At 44.2% G+C, this 24,083-nt stretch overlaps 1 protein-coding gene across 1 annotated transcript in view; it reads left to right on the top strand.

The window, feature by feature from the left end:
- DTD1 (D-aminoacyl-tRNA deacylase 1) overlaps positions 1–24,083 on the top strand; it is a 211,890-nt gene that overhangs the window by 10,200 nt on the left and 177,607 nt on the right. The window contains exons 2-3 of the mRNA XM_075338104.1: positions 3,836–3,926; positions 6,272–6,507. Of these exons, the coding sequence (XP_075194219.1) occupies positions 3,836–3,926; positions 6,272–6,507 (327 nt within the window). The remainder of the gene's footprint in view (positions 1–3,835; positions 3,927–6,271; positions 6,508–24,083) is intronic.

Here is a 24,083-nt window from a genome sequence, read left to right as displayed (position 1 = left end):
CATTATAGTGTGGCAGATGGAGCCACTTTGGACTCTGTCTGGTCTCTGTTCTGGCGGTATACCATCATTTTTGGCATCTTTTTTAGCTCATAAGTGTAGATGACCACAGTTCTGGTAATGACTAAAAAAGATGGATACCACCAGAACGGAGATCAAAATGTCTCCATCTGCCTTATTAGAGTGACTGGTTCTGTGCCGCCCCCGTGCCAGCAGCCGGTGCTGCTCGGGTCCGAGTCTTCAGGGGTGGTGGCTCGAGGGTCTCCGGACACGCCGAATAAAAAGGGGGGCGTAGATGTACGGGCTAGGCCGTAATAAGTTTGTGACGCCACCCACGGTGTGTGGTGAGGTGGGACACCACCGCTGCTGTTACGGGGCACCTGGGGGAGATGTTGTGCAGCAAGTTGTTAACCCCTCCGTGGGTAGGGATTGTGGCCCCGGGACCCGGTGGCTCGGAGCAGGGGATGTCATCCGCAGGGGATGTTGGTGTATTCACTGTTAGTAAAACACACAAGTCTCTGGTAAACCAAGGTGATGGTGGCCGATGTCGCGGCTGGTCGCGTTCGGGTCCCCCACCCGGCTGATGGTCTCTATCCTTTTCCTGCACTGCTTTGTGTAAGGTGGACTTTCCTAGTGTGAAACTCAGGAGTCCGCTCCTGGCTGGATGTGACCTAAGGAGCCATGCTCGCAGACGCTGGCCCGTGGAATCTATGGGCCCTTGCGGTGACCTCTTATCCCTAATCGGTGGGCTGTTGTCTTCTATGAGGGACTTTGGGTGGGACAGGACCTCTAGTCCTGGCCTCAATCGGTTAATTAACCAGTTCCAGTTGGTTCTGGTCCTGGCTTCAGGTTCCGAGTACCCCCCTTTGTGCTCCGGTTTCTGGGTCGGTTCCCCGTGTCTGTACCGGCGGGCTATAACCCTGTCCCGGTCCACCTCTGTTCCACTGAGCCGTATTCCCGTCTCCTGCTGACGGAGACCACCATCTGCCTCCTAGCCAGTGGTGCCAGGGCTTCCTACCCTGGTATCGTTCAACTTGAACTCTCCTGCTGGAGCTACACTTAGCTCCAGCCCACACTCCTCCCCAAACTGAACTCTCAAGCGTAACTGTCTGTTTTCCCACCCCGGGCTGCCTAGACCCCTGGGTGGGCGTGCCCAACCACCTGGTCACGCCCACTGGTGTGTCTATCTTTCCTTAAGGGGGGGGGGTGACTAGGGTTTTCTGGTTGGTGTGTTTCCTAGTGAGGGAAGGTGTTATGCAGGGGCCTAACTGTGACTACCTGGTTTTGCCAGGGCATCACAGTTCCATCCGGGGATTCGTCTGAATTACATATTTGTGGGATTTACACAGAAACCCCGAAGTAAAACACAGGAATTTGATATCGGCTTTTCACTGATAGCGAACAAAAAATGTTCTGTACCCCAAAATGTTACCAATAAAACCACTAATTTATCCCACAAAAAAACAACCTTCACTCAGGTTCGTCAACACTCAGTCACTGGAAGTTTATGGGGGTCCCACTTTACTGTTAGAACAAAGGTTCTGGAAAAGCAACGGCTCCCACCCCCAAATAAAATCCAGTGAAATCTGCGCTCTCAAATCCAAATTCCCCCCTCCTTCTGACCCCCACTGTGCCTAAACCACAGTAATTGACCACTTGTGACATTGTATATTGTAGCCGGGAGAGCACACTTACCAATTTACAGGGTGCGTGTCTCCAGAAGCATAAAATGGGCACAATGTATGGATACTAGGCTGGCATATTTTCAGTTCTCCAGAAAAACAAAGGAATGGATGTTGCAGAATACTGTAGCGGTACATGAATTCACTGAGAGGGGCAATTTGTACAGTGCCATCAATTTTGGGGTGTCTCTGCATATTTGACACTTCAGAGGCTCTACAAAAGCAACATGGTGTCCACATTTGCCTTCCAAAAATTAAAGAGAACCGGTCATCAGAATTTAACCTGTTAAAGTAAAGGTATGGCCACAATGGCCCTATTATACTGATTTAATTGTACCTGTAATGTAAAAAATCCGTAGTCTGGTTCTTGTTTGATTTCCCTTAAAAGTCTTGGGGCAATAGCTACTTCGCAGATTGGGACTGGACTGTTTATATGGTCTTCGGCTCTGCCATTTCCCCTCAGCATTTGTATGACTCACATTTTTTAAAAAAACTTTCAAGCTAGCGCCGCCATTGCAACTGGCTGTACTTGCGCACATTCATCTCCTAGTGTTCTCTAGTGAAATGGCTTCGGAGGCTGCAGATGTTAACATTTCACCTCTGGCGGTCTTTGGCAAAATGGCCCTGGTGATGGCGTGTGTGCAAATCGACATCTCCGCTCATTATTGAGCTGAGATCCCCATCTACGCATGCGCCGCTGCTGGTACCATTTTACTTGAGACCACCAGAGGTTATTCTGAGCATGTGCTGCCTCCTGTGCCATTGTGGTAGAGAACATCGGGAGATGTAAGTGCCGCCCTACGGCATGGACAGTGCTAATGCGAATATTGCAAGAAGAGGCTCATACAAATACGCAGAAGCCACGGCAGAGCCGAAGACCCTGTCCATGGTCACGCCCCGGTGTACAAAGAAGCTATTTCACCAAGACTTCTAAAGGAAATTAAACAAGAACCAGGCTATGGATTGTTTCATTACAGGTAGAAATTAAATTAATATAATAGGAATATAATAGCGCCATTATGCCAATTCCTTTACCTTAGGCCTCTTTCACACATCCGTGCCTCCGGTACGTGTTTGGTCCGTTTCCTTACCACGGGCACACGTAGACCCATTAAAATCAATGGGTCTGCGCTCACATGCGTTTTCTGCCATGGACCGTGTGTACGTGTGGAGCATACGTGTGCCCGTGTGCTCCACACGCTGACATATCCGTTTTATCTCTGGCATCACGGGTGTCACACGGAATGCAAACGGGTCACACATAACGTAAACGGACCACACAGATGCGTTCCATGTGACACGCACCGGAGAAATCATATGTGTCTGCGAGAAAAAAAAACATTACTCACCTTCTCCAGCCCTCCTGTCTCTGCCGCTGCTGTCACTTGCTTCCGACCGCCGCTCATTATGCTCATTGAATATTCACTTCACTTTCGGCCAGAAGCAGCAGCAGCGGGGAGTCGGCAGGGCCGGAGACCGTAGATCAGCACCACAGACAGCGACGCCAGGGACAGGTGAGCAGAAAGTTCCTGTTCTCCGTGTGTTATCACGGATATCACACAGAGAACACACGTAGGCCATAAACACTGCTCACAGAGGGCAAAACGCACCTCTGACACGTCCGTCAAAAACGTGCGTGGTTTTTCACGAACGTGTGAAAGAGGCCTTAAGAAGTTAAATCCTGATTGACAGGTTCTCTTTAAATAGCTCTCTTTGCGTTCTCAGTTTTGCATGTTCCCAAACATTAGTTTTTGACCACATATGGTGTATCACTGAAGGTAGAGGAGCACAAGTCTCTAATATCCACCAGCTCCGTGATGTCGTCATGGAGGACGGAAGCGCCCTCTGTGAAGCTCTAGTGACCTCCATGGCCAAGAGAATTAAAGCAGCGCTTGAGAATAATGGTGGCCACACAAAATATTGACACTTTGGGTGCAATTTGGCAATTTATTTTTGTTGCCAGCGGTTTTGACATTAATGGGTGTTTTGAGTTATTTAGAGGGCACACCAAATTTCCACTGTTATACAAGCTGCACACTGACTACTTTACATTGTACCAAAGTATCATATATCTTCAGTGTTGTCCCATGAAAAGATAAAATGTTTACAAAAATGTGCTATATACATATTTAACTTTATTTTTCTTTTTTATTTAGTTGGAGAAGAACAGATTAGCTCCATTGGACGTGGTATCTGTGTGTTGCTTGGAATTTCGGTGGAAGACACACAGAAGGATATTGATTATATGTAAGTATATTTTACTATTGTATGTCTACTAATTGTTTTTTGTATAGGTTTTAGGAAAGATTTTCCAAGAGATTTAGCAGAACAGGAGAAGAGTGGAGCATTTGGCCATTGCAACAAATGACGTTTGGGATCTAATTTCTCGGAGGCCCGCTTACAATGCAAAAAAAAGTGTACTGGGTGTTTGTTAGCAGTGGTCATAGGTGTACAACCCGAACTGTAAAGTTCAGGGTCTGTACTGGACACCTACTCCATGCATAGATCCCGAAGACGGACATCTCGGGGAAGTCCATATTACTGTTCGAGTTTGGCCACACGGATACCAATAAAAAAAAATTAAAAGGAAGCAAAATAGAGATTAAAACAGAAGAATTATACTTACCTAGTCTCTGTGCGTCTGTCACACTACTTCCAGGTCCGCTCATTAGCTCTCATGCATATTCAGTGCTTCCCCCACTCCACCCTCTGTGACCGCATCTGTGATTGGTTACAGTAAGACTGCCAACGTGCTGGCATCTGTGATTGGTTGTGGAGTGTAAAAATAAATAATAGGATAAAATGATGTGGGGTCCCCTGTATTTTGATAGCACAGATAAAGCAGACAGCTACAGGCTGCAGCCCCCAGCTGGGTGCGTTATCCTGACTGTGTATCAAAATATGAGGGACCCAACACTGCTATTTTTTAATTATTTAAATAATTTTAAAAAACGGCATGCGGTCCCGCCCAATTTCAATACCCAGTCAAATTAAAGTGGACAGCTGGGATTTGGTATTCCCAGGTTGGGGAGGCCCATGGTTTTTCGTGCCTCCCAGCCTAAAAATAGCAGCCCGCATCCCGGAATTTGTTGAAACCATGTGGGTTTGATGTGTTTGTTTTGCAAGGAGATGTAGATTTGGTGCAGAAATGTCGGCACCTAAATACTCAATGTGCACACGCTGCCTAATCCGGTAATCCGACATTGAGTTAAATGACTTCACCTGAGTTCACAGTTGGGTGTTCCCATGGTACCCCAGCTGTGGCCTCAGGTGAACTGACCTGAGGTGAACTTGAATTCGGCGACCTCACCTCAGGGGAAGTTATTGAACGCAATGCTGTAATACCGGTTTAGGCAAAGAGTGAACATTGAGTGTTTGGGTGCAGACATTTCTGCACCAATCTGCATCTCCTGGCAAAAAAACGCACCGAAACCGCATCAAAATGCATGCAGTTTGAAGCGTTTTTTTTGCCAGGAGATGCATTTTTTGACAAATCATAGCTGTTATTAAACCTTTATATTAACCAGATTGCCACCACACCAGAGCAATCAGGATGAGTCGGGTAAGCACCGGAATTGTCTCATCTAATGGATGTGACAATTCCAAGGTGGCTGCGGACTGCTATTTTTAGGCTGGGGGGAGGCTACCCAATAACCATGGAACTCTCCAGCCTGAGAATACCAGCCCCCAGCTGTCCGCTTTATCTTGGCTGGGTATCAAAATTGGGGGGATCGCACCTCAATTTTTAAATTGTACTTATTTATTGAAATAATTATAATAAAAAAAAAAACTGCATGAGGTCCCTCCCATTTTGATGCACAGCCGAGATAATGCACACAGCTGGGAGCTTCAGCCTCTAGCTGTCTGCTTTATATGCACTGGGTATAATAATACAGGAACCCTGCGCCATTTTTTTCCAATTATTTATTTTTACACTACACAACCAGTCACAGATTCCTCCACACTGACAGTCTGACTGCAACCAATCACACATGCTGGTGGGTGGGGGAAGTAGTGAATATGCATGAGGGTTAATGAGCGGACCTGGAAGTAGTGTGACAGCCTTGTGGGAGATTCAGTATATATAATTATCCTGCTTTGCAGCCCCCTAGCTCTTACTAGCACCATTTTACAGCACAATGTTCAGGTCCCCATAGACTTATGTGGAATTCGGTGCTCTGCTTCAAGTTCGGTCCCGAGCCGGAGGTTTTTTTTTTATTTTTACACCGGCTGAACCTGATAATTTTTTTGCACTCATATATTGGACCACTGTCTTTTTCTGAGTGAAATTATCACACTCAAATTTATGTTATGTATGTTGTGGTTTTCTGTTAATTTTGTTATATGTTTATAGGCTCCCTGGATATACGTTTTAGGCTGAGACTGTCAGCAATCCAAGGAGCTTTGGGATACTTATTATACCTAATCTAGGCTTTTATCGTGAATAGGATTAAAAGTTACATTTTAGCCTTTTAAAATTGCTTTTCTATAACATTGTTTAAGTGGCCTTCCTCTAAATTGAGGACTACTGTGTGAATAAGAAATAAACAGGTTTTTTTTTATACAAATGAAATGCTATTTGTTCCTTCCAGGATCAGGAAGATTCTGAATCTCCGAATATTCGAGGATGATAGCGGTAAACACTGGTCTAAAAGTGTCATGGACAAGCAGTATGAAGTGCTGTGCGTCAGCCAGTTTACCTTGCAGTGTATCTTAAAGGGGAATAAGCCTGACTATCACATGGCCATGCCTTCGGAGCAAGCAGAACCCTTTTATTATGACTTCTTGCAGCAAATGAAGAAGACCTACAAACCAGAGCTCATCAAAGGTAAAATTCATGAATTGTGAGTTACTCAATTTAGAATATTGTTGTGGAGATTTGGAAACCTGTGCAAGTAAGATCAATGGAGATCTATCAGATCACCTATTATTACTGTCTTTCCATTTTGGGGTCCCTAAGAGGGTATATAGAATATGTCGTTGTGGAGCATAGGTACCTAAAGTGTATGAAAATAGATTTACAGTTGCAATTAAAATGATTCCACCCCCCCATTAAAAATGATTGCAACATTTACAAACTGTTTGCAGTATACCAAACAAAAACAATGTACCGTATTTTTCGCTTTATAAGACACACTTTTGTTCCCCCAAATTTTGGGGGAAAGTAGGGGGGTGCGTCTTATAATCCGAATATACAGATTATATACTGCAGGGTCCAGGGTAGGTGGGGGCCGCTCTGGAGCCGTGCTGGAGGCTGAGGGAGGCTGGTAGAGGCAGGTGACAGCTGCGGGCGGCAGCGTTAAATCTCCTGCTCCCGCTCATATAATATGCACAGCCGCTGTCCATCACCGTGGTGATAGGCTGGGGGAGCGGCGCATATTATATCTGCCTGTGTTTCCCTTTGATCGCATATGCCCCCCTGTGTTAGCTATAGCCCCCATGCTGCTGCCCATAGTAAAATAAAAAACTCTTACCTCCTCCAGCATGTCTCCCCGGTCTCCCTCCTGCTGCTATACAAGGATAAGGCTGCACATCAAACTTAGATAATGGTATAATGCCTCAAGCATATGGAAAAATATTGGAAAATACAATGAAAAATGCTACTTGCTAACTTGAACATGTGAATAATGAATTGCATACCTGCCATGAATATTAGGAAAAAGGAGATATTTAGCAATCGCATTGATCAATGTAACTGAGCCCCAAAACCTCGTCAAGGTATATCTCTATATTGGGGTCCCTAGCTCTGTGACCCTAACTGTGTGTCATCTCATTGCAATTAAAAACTGCTGTGGGTGGAGAGGGGTAACCAAGGACTGTCTTATATAGGAGATGGAAAAAACATGGCCGAAAGGGGCGGAGCTGTGTTCACATTCAGAAAAAAAAAAAAACCTACATATAACTGAATAAGATAACTGAAGTGAGCACTAATATATATATTCTGAGTGCAAGCCAAAAAAATACATACTATACAAGGTTAAGGCTGCACATCAAACTTAGATAATGGTATAATGCCTCAAGCATATGGAAAAATATTGGAAAATACAATGAAAAATGCTACTTGCTAACTTGAACATGTGAATAATGAATTGCCTACCTGCCATGAATATTAGGAAAAAGGAGATATTTAGCAATCGCATTGATCAATGTAACTGAGCCCCAAAACCTCGTCAAGGTATATCTCTATATTGGGGTCCCTAGCTCTGTGACCCTAACTGTGTGTCATCTCATTGCAATTAAAAAGTAGGAAGTGCAGGAGACAGGAGGAGCTCAACCCCACTGAGGGAGACACGAGGCAGGACAGTGGTGGAGAAGGTAAGGAAAGAGTTTATTTTACTAAAAGCAGCAGCATGGGGGCGATATCTAACACAGGGTGATGTGTGCCAGCCACAGTGGGCCATGTGCCAGCCACAGTGGGCCGTGTGCCAGCCACAGGGGGCCATGTGCCAGCCATAGGGGCCATGTGCCAGCTATAGGGTCCGTGTGCCAGCCATAGAGGATGTGTGCCAGCCATAGGGGACATGTGGCGTCACTGGGGGCCATGTGTCAGCCACAGGGGGCCGTGTGTCAGCCACAGGGGGCCGTGTGCCAGCCATAGGGGCCGTATGCCAGCCATAGGGGACATGTGACATCACTGGGGGCCGTGTGCCAGCCACAGGGGGCCGTGTGCCAGCCATAGGGCCGTGTGCCAGTCATAGGGGCCGTGTGCCAGCCACAGGGGCCGTGTGCCAGCTATAGGGGCCGTGTGCCAGCCATAGGGGACATGTGGCATCACTGGAGGCCATGTGCCAGCCATAGGGGCCGTGTTCCAGCCATAGGGGACGTGTGGCATCACTGGGGGCTGTGCGCCAGCCACAGGGGGCAGTGTGCTAGCCATAGGGGCCGTGTGCCAGCCATAGAGGACATGTGGCATCACTGGGGGATGTGTACCAGCACAAGGGTGCTATATTCAATATAAGGTGGACATATCCAGATTAAGCGGGCTAATTTTAGGATGGGGGGGCTATGAGGGACATATACCCTTTATGATTTGTTAGACGGACACTGGCATTATAAGACGTACTCCATTTATTAAAAAATTCTCTATTCCTTCACCAAATTTGGGGGTGCGTCTTATAATAAGGTGCGTCTTATAAAGCGAAAAATACGGTAAGTAGTTCAACACAACTAATATAGCAAGGGGTCTGTCATCATAAAATGTCAAACTTACTACTGAAGTCTCAGAATAATTAAATCCCATTGTTGCAAGCATCTTTAGTACTTATTAGAGCACCTTTGACTGTTATGACCTGCTCAAAACATGCTGTATAGTCAGCATCTGTCAGTGTTCCTGGCGAATCTTAGCTTATTCCTCATGGGCAATAGCCTCCAATTCACTAATATCCTTGGGTTGTCTAGAGATTGGTCCAAAAAGTTAAGAGAAGGGTTCATTCTTTTGCACATCTAAAGAAAAGATACAAAAAAGTACAAATATATTGATCGTTGCATGAGATATTGTGGGAAGTAGAGTTCACAAGTCAGAAGTTATAGGAACACCGGCTGTACTATCGGGATGTGGTAGAAAGAGAAAGCCATCGCCGGATGTCACCAGATTCCTGAGTAGACAGGTGGTCAGAAAACCCTCTCATTCCTGCAAAAGATATGCAGCAAGATTTGGTGGCACCAAGCTCTGAGATATCTATTTGCACAATAAGGCTCCAACACCTTTAAGACATAGATCTCTACTGATCCAAAAGCACAAGAAGCTTCAGCTCCAATATGGTGAAAACCATATAAGTAAGCCAGATAACTTTTGAGATTCTGTTCTGCAGTAAGATGCAATGTAACTGATTAGTTGTTGGTTCTATGGATTAACAGTATGTCTGTAGGAGGCAGAATGAAGCATACATTGAAAAGAACACCCTGCATATAATGAAGCATGATGGTGGCTCAGTTATGCCTACAGTGTACATGGCGGTGCCTCAGGGATGCCTACAGTGGTGCATTGTGGTGGCTCGGAGATACTCTGGGGCTGCTTTTTTCCTATAGCATTTGAAGCCTGCAGTATTTGAGAACAAGAGAGATTCAATCAAGTATCGATAAATCCCAGGAGAAAATGTCATGGCTTCTGTGAGAAAGTCACAGTCCACCATGACTTGGTTTCAAATGTAGTTCTGGAAGACTCTGGAGTGGCCATCACGGTTGCCTGACTTGAACCTCATAGATAATATTTGATGTTTTTATGTGATTTGAAGAAGATTGTTGCAGCTTGCAAATCCAAGAATATTCGTGAACTGGAGGCCGTTGCACTTTGAGGAATGGGCTAAGATTCCTCAAGAATTTTGCCAGAAGCTGGTGTCTTGCTAAGCATTATATTAGCACCAGATAAAGTCAAAGGTGTTTTACTAAGTGATCGATACGTTTGTCATGAAAAAGGGATTAATTCTAAGACTACTGTAGCAGTAGTGTAGCTATGGAAGGCACAGGGTGCAAAGCGTTACCCATCTGTGCACTGTATGGGCGTGCACAGCACAATGATACAGGTGGACTCTGCGGCAGAGTAGGAGGCTCGATATCCCTGCACTGCCACACTCCATTCTGGAAGCTGTAGGTCACGTTTGTCCTGTAGCCTACAGAATGACAGGTCCAGAGCGGAGCGATGCGATGACGTCAGAAAACAGAAAAACTCAAACACTGAACATATGAACAGCAAAGTGGTTTTACAATACAAATGGATAGGATGAGTCTTTCATGCGGTTTTAACTGTTTTTTTTTTTCTGGCAGTTTTTGGAAGAGTCCCGCTCTATAAAAAAAAAAAAAAAACCCAAAGGAGCGTATTTGAAATCTGTATCAATCCATTCTTTGTCCGCATCGGGATCCATCTGAAACCTGTCTGAGTCCAGGTTTTAGGAGAATTTAGACGGGACCCCAGAATTCACTGGAGAAGTTCCATGTAAATAGGGCTTTATAGTGAGATGCACAACTAACATTTAAGAACATAAATCACAGGTTTTGATATAAAAGATCTCATCATCTGATTTAGGCAAGATCAAAGTTCAGCACTGATTTGACCCTAAATTAGCTTTGAAGGTTATTAGGGAAAGAGAGACAAGAGATGTAGACATTGCCATCAGAAAAGCTCACTGCTAATTCTGTAGCCAGCTATGAACTATAGTACAGTACAGACCAAAAGTTTGGACACACCTCATCTCTAGAACAACTATTAAGAGGAGACTTTGTGCAGCAGGCCTTCATGGTAAAATAGCTGCTAGGAAACCACTGCTAAGGACAGACAACAAGCAGAAGAGACTTGTTTGGGCTAAAGAACACAAGGAATGGACATTAGACCAGTGGAAATCTGTGCTTTAGTCTGATGAGTCCAAATTTGAGATCTTTGGATCCAACCACCGTGTCTTTGTAGAAAAGATGAACGGATGGACTCTACATGCCTGGTTCCCACCGTGAAGCATGGAGGAGGAGGTGTGATGGTGTGGGGGGGCTTTGCTGGTGACACTGTTGGAGATTTATTCAAAATTGAAGGCATACTGAACCAGCATGGCTACCACAGCATCTTGCAGCGGCATGCTATTCCATCCGGTTTGCGTTTAGTTGGACCATCATTTATTTTTCAACAGGACAATGACCCCAAACACACCTCCAGGCTTTGTAAGGGCTATTTGACTAAGAAGGAGAGTGATGGGGTGCTACGCCAGATGACCTGGTCTCCACAGTCACCAGACCTGAACCCAATCGAGATGGTTTGGGTTGAGCTGGACTGCAGAGTGAAGGCAAAAGGGCGAACAAGTGCTAAGCATCTCTGGGAACTCCTTCAAGACTGTTTTAAATCCATTTCCGGTGCCTACCTCTTGAAGCTCATCAAGAGAATGCCAAGAGTGTGCAAAGCAGTAATCAAAGCAAAAGGTGGCTACTTTGAAGAACCTAGAATATAAGACATATTTTCAGTTTTAAGTATTTCATTCCACATGTTTTAATTCATAGTTTTGATGCCTTCAATGTGAATTTACAATTTTCCTGAAAAGTCCTGAAAATAAAGAAAACTCTTTGAATGATAAGGTGTGTCCAAACTTTTGGTCTTTACTGTACATAGAGGCTATAATAACCATGTGGTTTTTTAATGAAAACCTATTGAAAAAATGTTTTTCAGTAAAACGTGTATGCCTTTAAGTAAAAAAAAATGCCCTCCATATGTTTCATTTTTAAGTTTGGCTACATGCCACACTCTTCTAACATTATGTGTTAGCTCTTTGGGGGACGGCTTGAAGATGACCAGGGCTCGTATCTGCCAATGCTACTATGAAGTTCTCGGAGTCCAGCATTGACTTTTATTATATTTCTTTTATTTTTTTTTTCCTCACAAGTCCCAAAAGTTGATAACACCAGCAAATTTCTCAATGTACTCCACAGTTTTTGCCAAACATTTGAAGAATAGTTAAACATTTTGGGCTGGCCTCATTTCTCAGTTCTGGGCCTCATACCAGAAACCTGTTCTTTTTATAGTTTACCTGAATAGTATATGTGTTCACTTCTGATTAAATTCTTCTCCGAGTTCATTAGATAACATGTTACCCTATGAGGTCAGTAAAATAGGGCCTGACATCCATCACCACCTGGACAGCATACCCTAAATGTGCTGATGCTACAGCTGTAATGTGATATTCATGGGCTCATTATTTTCTAGGGTATTTTTGTGGTATAGGTTTCAGAAACTCTGTAAAAATAGACACCCAATTTATATCTGTAAATGGTGACCACTGGGATATCCAGGTCTCATATCTGCTCTCTATAAATGTAAAATGCCTTAGGAAATGTCCTAAATACTGATAATGCCTGAGACCATGATAGTCAAAATATGATATTCTAACTGGATGAATACAGAACATATAATAGTAGGAATAAATCTGTCTATGAAAAGCAGATATTAGAATTGTGGCCATTTTACAATACAATTACAGTGCAGATTATTAATTTTGCTGAAATTAGAGTACCGTAATTCCGTCAAGAGTCGGTAGCCATGGTGGCTAAAAGTAACCGGTCTTCACTCTCTGTCCTATTAGATATGCTGAAAACTTCCACCTGGGGTTTAATGCAATAAATAAGAGAGAATCCAAAGGAATCGTACACACCGGTGTGCCGAGCTAGACTTTTGGGCTTTATGCTCTATCTGTTAATGGGGTTATCAGTTCTTATTAAATACAGTTGAAACCAGAGGTTTACATACACTATCTAAAAAGACACATCTGCATGTTTTTCTCACTATCTGACATGAAATCAAATTAAACCTTTCCTGTTTTAGGTCAATTAGGAACCAACATTATTTATATTTGCCAAATGCCAGAATGAGAGAGAGAGAATGTTTTAAGGCATTTTTATTACTTTCTGTAAAGTAAAAAAATGTATATACATTTCATTAGTATTTGGGACCATTGCCCTTAAACTTTATGACTTGGGTCAAACGTTTTGGATCTCCTTCCACAAGCTTCTCACAATAGTTTGTAGGAATTTGGACCCATTCCTTCTGACAGAACTGGTGTAACTGAGCCATATTTGTAGGTCGCCTTGACTGCACCCGGCTTTTCAGCTTTGCCCATAAATTTTGAATGGGCTTTCTGATGGCCACTCCCAAACATTGATTTTATAATAATAATAATTATAATAATTTTATTCATTTATATAGCGCTATTAATTCCATAGCACTTTACATACATTGGCAATATTGGCAATTTTAGTATCCTTAATCCTCATTGTAACCAGTTTGGTAGTATGCTTCAGGTCATTGTCCCTATGGAAGATCCATTTCCACCCAAGCTTTAAGTTCCTGGCTGATGTCTTGAGATGTTGCTTCAGTATTGCCACATAATATTATTTCCTTATGATGCCATCTATTTTGTGAAGTGCACCAGTCTCTCCTGCAGCAAAACAATCCGACAACATGATACTGCCTCATCCGTGTTTCACAGTTGCCATGGTGTTCTTAGGCTTCAAAGCTTCTTCATTTTTCCTCAAAATGTAACAATGGTCATTATGGCCAATTTGTTCAATTTTAGTTTCGTCAGACAATGTTTCCATGTGGACATGGTCTCATACTCCCTCTGCTTCTGACCTCCGGATCCCCTGATAAGTCAAAATTCGACAAAAGGCGTTGGGAAGGAGGGACGTGAGTGGTGACTGACAACTGGGAACCTGGGGTAGTGTGTGGCAGCCGTTACCTTCCTTCCCCCGTGAACTATCCCATCATTGGTACTGGTCTCAGGACATCAATTGGTGAGACCGTTCCTTTTTTCTCAGTCACATTTAATATTGTTTTTGCACTCTGCTGTATACTTGAAGTTACTTATACAGCTTAGGTGAGATCGGTGGGTCTTGTGACGGTTATTTATGTCTGTTTTGAACACATGCGTAACAGATCACCGACGTACCTGTTCACACAGGATTTTCTTTTTGTGTTTGTATGTCACTGGGTATTCAATTTTAACTGTGGTATGAAAAGTTAAGTTTTAATTATTTTTCTACCCCCGCTGTATTATCTGTTTATTTGGTAGATACCATTCACATGCTGTATTTACAGATGTGGAACCCATAAAAATACCTTTTCGAGAGCAGTAACTGATACCAAACCCAGCCTCCTGCTTACAAGCTCCTGACCAGACCCCTGAAAAAATACAGACCTTCTAAAAGAATTCAGATCTTAATCCATACCCCAAATCTCCATTATTTACATACCTCAGAGTAGATCCCCTGTGTGGAGACACGGGGCTCAGTCGGTGCTCTCGTCCGCTAAAACCCGCCGCCTTTAGAAAGACAGCGTGGCGTAGGGCTCATCCCAACTGAACGCTGGCCTCCTTAACCGTGGGCGTAACACTACTCAGACAACACAGGGTGAGGGAATCACAATAATTAGACTTTATTGGATCCCCAAACAATTAACGGCACATAACACATAACCAGCAAAACACACAAATGTAACAGGCAACAGAGTCTCACCCTTCCGCTGGCTCACCAGGGATTTAGAATGTCCATGCCTCAGAGGTCCCAGGGCTATTTACTCCAATCCAGTAGCACCCCGCTTTAGGCGGGCACCCACCGAAAAAAGAATAATGCCAGATTTAGGAAGCTGTGTGAGGTCTGCAAAGTCTGTAGCAGGTGACTGAACTGTCCCAACCTGAGTGTCCTCCTTAGGTAGTCCTGGTATGATGATATGATCCTGGCAGCCGTAGTCGAAATCCCTAGACTGTGGATATGGTCTCCAACCGGAACCGGAGTCCCTAGATTGAAGCCAGAAGGTATCCTGATCCTCTAGTCAGCTCCTAAGAGCTTAGACTGGATCCATCAGCATCCATCAACAACCACTGGTGGCTTAAAGAAATCCCTTTTATAGCCACAGGCTTCCACTTGGATACACTGCATCCTCATCAATTGGTTGGACAAGATCGCCTCTCCCATTGGATGAATCTCAAGCTGCATGGACAATGTTCATCCAAATGATTTCTACAGAAAGACTGAGGGTATACATGTAGTCTGGAAGTCACCGACTAGACAATGGCTACTAAGGTAATTACATTAGCAATACACAACTACAATACAATGATTACTGGAAGAGTCTGGAGAAACAATAGATAAGCAAACATGACTTAGCATACATAAGAACAATACGTCTGGCTGAATGTTAAGAAACTTTAACCCATGAGAGGCATTGGGTGTCCATGTCGTCACACCCTGTTTACAGACAGAAGGCTAGATCATCCATGTGAGCCTAGACCACTAAACTCCTCTGGTTATAAGATGTAAACCAGCCCCCATCCGTTTACAGACCCCAGATTGTACTTGTATATAGTTTCCAAAATCTATCTTCACAGACTTCAGTCCAGATATTTTTGGATTTTCCGATTTGCTATTAAATGATACTCAGCTTTACTCATCTCAAAATTCTTTTCCAGCGCTGTTGCTCTGGTGGTCTCACCCAGTCCGGAGGAGATAACATTCTGCGAACCAGCCTTCAGCCCCTGGATCCAATCGGTGGCTCCAGTGCTCAGGTGACTGGTTTTCGTGACGTCACTGCTTTTTTTCTGACTGAGACCGTTGACGTTGTTCTGTTAATTTGAATTTTTTTTTAACCCTTTAAGCAGATCAAAAGAGGGGACCCAAATCATTAATCTGCCCCAGTTACTAAATAGTAAATTATTTCCTTGCATGACTTAAAGGACAAATGCAGTTGCAGTCCTAAATGTGTACACCTCTTTTCTTTCATCCTCATCCTTAGCTCAGCGTTTTGAGCTCTGCTGTAAAGGCCTAATTTCCGAAGCAGTAATGTTAGACTGCTTATAAATTTCAAGAGCTCGATTCATCTAGGTGTTTACAAGAGATGAGCAAATCTGACAAAATTAGAATTTGCCAAATTTCGCAAATCGATTTGCAGCAAAGTTATTCTCCACAAATTGGATGTCCATTATTATGCTTTGGGGTATCGCTTGACGTCAGAGCATAAAAAACCTAAGATGTAAAAAAACCCCAAAACATTATAATTCAAAAATAAATTAAACAGTGAGTGAACAAGGTGAAGATGACAGCTAGTACATAGTGGGACAGTTAGACATTGATTAGCAATGTGGACCCAGAACTGCTTGTGGTTCTGGGTTCATATTGCACCTGACAGGTTCCCTTTAAAGGAAATCTGTCAGCAGGTTTTTGCTGTATAAGGTAAAGACAGCATGCGACAAAGGTTAACACATAAAATTCAGAAATGCCTTTTTTGTCAAGGTCCAATCTGTTGTTTATTTGCTGCTTGTTTATTATTATTTATTTGCTCGGACTACAATTTCACGCGCACGGCAGTTTGGCATGCCCCCTTCTCTAATTGACACCTCACTGACAATGTAAAGTCTTTAGTGAGAGCCTGGTGTGGGTGGGGACAGCTCTCTATGCCCTGCTACATGCTAAATCTAAAGTTTCTGATTATATCAGAACGGCTTCACCCAGTAATCTAAGTGATACATAGTTGGATTTAGGATCTCTTTGCCTACATCATGCTGCTCTCAGATGAGGTAACAGAAACCTGCTGACAGATTCCCTTTAAGACTTCCAGAAAATGGAAAGTGCACTGAAGATTAGGGCTCACTGGGGGATCCACCAGATCCTGGTCTGCCAGTCTGAGGCTATTGATGTATGTGACCATATTGCAGTTTAATCGCATGACAGATAATAATGACCTGATAATTTCTATCTAATATTTAGCAGTGAAGCGCTCAGTGCAAGAGATATTTCAGTTGACGTCTGTGATAACCTGCTCCATCATTTAGATTTAGGTTACAAAAAGAAACACTGTATTATTTGCCACGGGAACATCTTGTCTTGGATTTATCTAGTGTCTCACTGATTGCAATTTTCCCCGGGATTACTGTATTTCTGCTCTTGACGCACTTCAGTTTAATTTTTGTTACCGGAGTTTCTATTCCTACAGCCAATTCCTGTTGATTGCTGATGAGGAGGTTTTATGATGGCTGGATGGCAGGATTTGATTAGTAAAGAACATTTTTATGCTGAAAAAAATACGCATTCAACTAAGTGCTACTCAGAAACCTAAAATTAACCAACAACAACATGAACATTTCATAATCATTTTTTGAAAAATAATTACAGAATAGAGACTAAAGTAATTGGTCCGTTTGCTTTCAGACAACTTGATCTCCTTTGATTAAGTGATAGACCATCTAAAAATCACTTTATTTTAAAGTGAACCTGTTAGCTGATACTTTCTGCCCATTCCGTGGGTATCCGGTATCAGGCACTGGCTGTATTATCTCCGCCAGGAAACGCTGCGATATTTCACAGATAAACATACTTTAAGAGCCTATGGGGGCCGAGACCACTCAGTAGACTATTGGACAGGCAGGTCTATGGTGTCCTCTCACTGCCCGCTGCTCTGGATTGACAGGTCTCTGCCTGCATGCGCTTATAGGCAGAGACCTGTCTATCCAGGGCAGCCGGCAGGGAGAAGCCTCCAGGGACCCGCCTGCTCAACTAGAATCAGCTGACAGGTTCACTTTAAAGGGAACCTGTAAGGTGCAATATGTACCCAGAACCACGAGCAATTCTGTGCATATTTCTAATCTCTGCCTAACCGTCCCTGTATCTAGTAGCATAGATAAAGAGATCTTTAGAAAAAAGTATTTCTAAAGATCCTCTATGATATGCTAATGAGCGCCTGGACTAGTCACAAGGGCATTAGTTCCTGCGCTCATTCTGCCCTTTTAGCCTATTAGCACTCCCACAAGGACGTGTAACATGCTATTCAATGCCCACTGCCCAGCGTTCTCATCAGCAGTGACGCACTTACCTGTGTCCGTTGCAACACCTCAGAACGCTGGGCATAGGGTCAGTGCGCATGATCAAAAGTCCCCGGCACTTCCAGTGATGTGCGCACTACCCAGTTTGAAGCCGGGACACGTATACCCAGCTTCATAGTGCGCATGACAGGAAGTCCGGGATCATGCTCACTGAGCCGAAGTCCAGCGTCGTGCACGGTGGCAGCAGAGGTGAGTGTGACCATGCCTCAGATGCTGCGCATTCATTAGCATGTTAGTATGCCCACAGGGGCATGGTTACTTGCAAAGAGGGCCAACTAGCCAAGGGAACTAACCTTGGCCTCATTGGCATATAATGAAGGATCTTTAGAAATACTTTTTCTAAAGATTTCTTTATCTATGCTACTATATACAGGGACAGTTAGGCAGGGATTATCAATTTGCACCCAGAACTGCTCGTGGTTCTGGTCTCATATTGCATCTGACAGGTTCACTTTGAAGGTTATGTTTTCTTACCTGTAAAAAGTAACTCCAAACCTCTTGGCATTAGGGCCACCATTCATCATTGACTTTGTCTTATTTTTGTATAGTTGTGTGTCTTGCTTGTTTTTTGTTTTGCAACAGTTCACTATTTTACTTGTGCCTTTTTTGAAGTTTGTTTTCTATGTGCTTGCTTACTCCATTGCAAAATACCCACCTGTAGTAATTTTCTGCACATCACGCGTATGTGCCGCCCCCGTGCCAGCAGCCAGGCTGCTCGGATCCGGATCCGCGGTGGCTCAATGGGTCTCTGGACCCGGGGTTTGTGCGGCCACTCGATTTAAAAGGGGGGATAAACGATGTACATGGGGAATTGGAAGTTTGTGACGCCACCCACGGTGCGTGGTAATGTGGAATACCACCACTGCTGTTGGGGAGAGGGGAGCCCGGTGGCAATGGTGTAGCAGCAAGATGTTTTAACCCCTCCGTGGGTAGGGGGTTTGTGCCCCGGGGCCCGTTAGGTGTCAGTGACAGGGTGCCGTTGGGAAGAGGCAAAGGGGTTTTTCAGCGTACTCACTCAGTCCAAGAATAATAACACCGACAGCTTGTAAACCAGAATTCTGAGCATCACTGCAGCCTGGAGGGAGCACGCCTGGATCCGTGTCCTTGGTGTTGCTGTTAGCCTGTGGCCTTTTCCGTGGCACCTTCTCACTATTGGACCCTGAAGTTTGGAACTATTTGGGTCCCGCTCACCCGTATGGCTAATGGAGTGAGCTTGCTCTCAGGGTTCACGTGTAGGATTTCTTTGGACTGTGGTGTGGGAAAGTCCTATCCCATCAGTGCGCTAGTACCCTGATTTTGGAGCAGGTTGGGGATGACACTTGAAGTTTTCACCCCCGTCCGGTAAATTACCGGGACGCGTGAAGCTACTTCCCGGCCTAGGGTCCACGTACCCTGTCGTACCCTGGCCCCTGCCCGGTGATGGCTCAAGGCCGCCGGCTGCCCTCCTCGGCAGTCCGTGCCCCTTGACGCGATCCCCTGCGACCGGGGTTCCAGCTCCTACCAGGACCAGACCAGCGTCTGCCACCTAGTACTCAAGGAGCCCAGCTCCTAACCTGTGACCTCTCCTCTTGAGAGTCACCACACAACTCTCTTACTCCTTTTCCACCTTGTCACTTTCCCCTACTAACCCCCATATGGGCGGCCCTATCCCTTTCAGGTTCCCCAATGGTGTGTCTGGTGGGTACTTTGCAAAGTGTTCCTAGGATTTTGACTGGCTAGGCTGTTAGCAACACCAAAGGACCAGGATCCGTAACCAAGGAGGAGTGGATACTGTGCAGAATGGCAGATTGCACAATACCCTGTGACGACCTGATAGGCCAGGTCATCACATTCCCCCTTGGTTAAACGTTTTTCGTCCCCTGAGGTACAGGACACCAGAGGTTTATTTTTGTTTTTTTTTTTAACTGCCAAAAAGAATATAAAATGTTAACACAATTTTATTAACAGTCTCCATCCCTCACAGGGGAGGCACTTTACTTAAACATTACTAAAATTGTCAAGAGTTTGTCGCCCAACGGTGGGACGTTACCGTTTTTTCTGGTAACGGAGGCTCAACCTGCTCCATTGCAGCCCCTTGCTGCGACAGTCCAGTCCCAACGTCCCGGATCCCAATAACCCACCACCCAAACAACCTGACCCCATGGAAACCTATCCGCGGGTCCGTGACCAGGTTAAGGTCCCGGGTGTTGTCTTCTGGAAGACTCTGGTTGGCACAGGAGGTGCAACTATTTTGCAAAACACAAGTTCGTGTTGGTCACGCCAGTCCTGTGACCATGGTCCATATTTACTTATATAGAAAAACCTTAACAAAGTCCATGTACCGGTGGTACACATTTTCAACAATTTTTATTTTTTTTGCAAATCTGGTGACTTTCACTCTTTCCATTAAAACTGGTTGATTGGGCACTTATTTACTTCTATATGAAAAATAACAAACTATGAAAAATAACAAACAAAAGCACCGATGCCTAACAATTCTATGGCATCACAACTACTGGTACTGTAACATTTTTCAACAATCTTCTCTGTAAAAGCCCTGAGCAACCTATTTAAAACTTTCAAACTTGCAGGTTCGGATCCCCTTTTTAATGCTGGTTACCTCCCGGGCACACTCTGGCAAAGTGCCCTGGTAAACCACAACGACGGCAAACGGGCACTACCTCCATGGAATCCACTGAGATCTCTTCATCAGAAATGGACTCTGCTTCCATTTTTATGATCTCCAATGCCAGCTGTGCTCGTGATGACAATATCATTCTGCTGCCGTTTCCTCCATAATGGGGCACCCATGCTGCTTCTGGGGTGCTGGAACCCGAATCTCCTTCTTTCATCGCCTCCGGTTCTGAGTCCACGGTGACCGGGTCAATTGGGTCAGATGCTTCAAACTGGTCATCTTTCTCAGAAGTTGCAAGATCCACTGCCGGTGGCGTGGGCAGCGCATCGGGGCCAGTCGCAGCGAAGGGTGGAGGTGACGGCGACTGAGTGTTTAAATGGTTGTGTCAAAAAATTTTGCAGAAATTCATTGAACAATCAAATATAACAAACTTTGTAATGTATCATAGAAATATGTTTTCTGTCTCCACGTATGAGTCACTTCTCACTCGCCCCTGAATTTAATCACTTTAAGGCCTCGGTTCCACTTGCGTTTTGCACAGATGAGTGTTATCTGATAAAACATCAGATTTCACTCGTGAGAAATGAGAAATGAATCGCAGCATGCTGCATTTGGCAGTGAGTCTCGGCTCAGCCACCCCATATAAGTCTATGGGTGCGTAAGAAACATCGCACTGCACACGCATGTCATCCAAGTGCAGTGCGATGTGCTCAGAGACAGGCCGCGGATGAGAGTAAGTGTTCCCTCCCTCTTGTTCGCAGCTGTGATCTGATCGCAAGATTGGATCAGAGTTGCATGACCCTCGGCTCACACGCGCAGCAGAGTGTCATTAGCATATCACTTCCGATGATCTTGCATCGGAAGCTATGCACAAGTGGAACTGAGGCCTAAGGCTTTGGATACATTATGCTAACGACCCTCGGCTCCCGCTCTGCTGTGAGTGTAAGCTGAGTGTCATTATACTTTGATGCGATCGGAGCACAAAAGCATAGTAGAGGGAGGGACTTATTCCCCCTATTGCCTCGGCTATCAGCTGTTGCGTAAATCGCACTGCACTTCGGTGTAATGCAAGTGCAGTGCGATGTTTCTCTCCATAGACTTGTATGGGTGCGAGTGAAAACAAATCGTGTTCCACCCGCAGCATGCTGTGATTGTTTTCTCGGTCCCATTAGGGCTGTGAAAAAAATGGCACATGGGAGCGACCCCATAGAGTAACATTGGTCCGAGTGGAATTTGATCTTTTTTTTTTTTTTATCGCATTCCACTCTCTCCGTTTTTTACTCACTGTGTGTCCTTACCCTAAAAAAAGAACTACAATCTCTCTTGGTCTAAACAAGATGAAATCTCAGCTCACTGACGTGTCAGATTACAGCTGCCTGGTAAAATCTATGGAGAGGGGAGGATCAGAGTGAGAAGCAGAGTAAAAGAAGCTGACTCAGAAAGACAAATCTGCTTATTAGGTAAGAGTTTATCTCTCCCCCAACTGGATGCAGCGCAGCACTGCTAAGTACTACTGTATAGTGCTCATGCTGCTCCTTCTGATTGTAAGGTAATCAGACACAGGTGTGTAGTATCCCCTTATATCTGTGCGCACTGTATAGGAGACATTATAGGTAGTCTGCACTTATTAGCTTAGAGACAATTCAAAATTGCATATCTCATTCATTTTACCATTTGAAGACTCTAATTTTCAGAGTACAAGCCATATAAAGGCTAGAAATAGTCTTTATCTTCATGAACACATACAAAAGTCACATGAAATGTCTGATATACTTTAACACTAGGTGAAAAAAAGGGAGTAGTCTTTTGGGCTTACTATCACTCGGCTAAGCTTGATTGACAAGTCTTTTCCTACTTCCACGATTCTTCCTATTTTCACAATTCTGTGGTCGATTGCAGTCAGAGCTGTATTTTTATGACAGCTTCAAATTCCCCAGGTAGACATAGATTTAAAATATACCATTTTGGCTCCTAAACTTATTACTAGAGGGAGCATAATATTTATGGTGTTATTTTGACCCCCGTTGCCGACAGTTTTTTGCTCCTATGACATCTGTGGCCGAGCTTCATATGAGATCAGTAAATTCCCGATACACTGCGGTGCTGTACTAATGTATTACATAATACCAGCGATCAAACTCTGGTTCAAGGCTCAGAGGGTAACACAATCAACTTCTTTTTCCCCAATACTTAAATAAAGAAATGAAAAAATGAAAAACAAGTATATTTGGTATTGCCAAGCCAGCAAATCATCTCTTTCATCAAAATGCTAAAGTGATAAGTCAGATTTGTACCCTTACTCATAATCTAATATATAAAGCTCAGTGTATGTATGTGTATGTATCTGTTAGTATAAGAAGCTTATGTCTGAGGTAATATGATGTCAGTGGGGAGACGGATAGAGAGAGACAGAAAGAGACACAGACAGACCGAGAAAGACGGGGAAAGAGACAGAGAGATAGAGCCTGCCCTGGAAAGAGACAGACAGGGACAGCCGGGCAAAGAGACAGCCCTGGAAAGAGACAGCCCTGGAAAGAGACAGGAGACAGACTGGGAAAGAGAGACAGCCAGACAGACACACACATAGAGACAGACACAGAGATAGAGACAGAGATGGAGACAGACTGATACAAATACAGGCAAAGAAATAGAAACAGACAGAGACATAGACACAGACAGACAGAGAGACAGACAGACAGCGACACACAGACAGAGACTGGGGGAGAGACAGAGAGACAGTTACTATCCCGGCCAATGCCCGGGTACTACAGCTAGTATGTCATAAAAAGCAACCAACACATGGCACTCTTAATGAGGGGGCATGCTGGAGCCAAAGTTGATGTGTAAGAGATTCATGCCTTTTAATGAATTGAGAATATCTTAAAAGTGGTGTGTATCTCACCTCATATCTTATTTTAGTCAGGGTGAAATTTGTGGCATAAGGTACACTATATCTAGTAGTGAATTAGAAAAGCAGGCATGGCCATCTCCGTCTATTTTTACTTATCTGTCCGAAACTGGCAAAAAACTGAAAAGCCGCGAGATTTTTGCACAACTTTCTAAAAGTGTTCCATAGCACATTTCTAGCATAAACACTTTGATGAATCAGGGCCATTGTATTTGTGTTACATGCCTATCTGGATTTGCTCAAATGAGGTCTGCTTGCAAAGATGGGCGATACTGTTGATGGAGCTAGCATTATGGCCAATATCACTGGATGGCACAGGCATTGTCCAGCAATAAATACTGGTGTGGCTTGGACTTGTGATGCAACCGTAACAGACAGAATGGGTCCAACTGCTCAGTAGGTGTAATCAGCTTCCTGCTATAGCAAACAAGGCAATACCACACCCTACTTAACCCTAGAACGCGCAACCATAGAAATCTATCATAGAAAACAAGTGACCTAGCAGGCCTGCGAGGCCCCAGGTATGCATTCTAAGGTTAAAC

Source organism: Anomaloglossus baeobatrachus, chromosome 3 (assembly GCF_048569485.1).
Source record: "Anomaloglossus baeobatrachus isolate aAnoBae1 chromosome 3, aAnoBae1.hap1, whole genome shotgun sequence".
Taxonomy (NCBI): domain Eukaryota; kingdom Metazoa; phylum Chordata; class Amphibia; order Anura; family Aromobatidae; genus Anomaloglossus; species Anomaloglossus baeobatrachus.
Note: the sequence above shows the minus strand (reverse complement) of the source record. Positions and strands in the feature narration are given on the sequence as shown.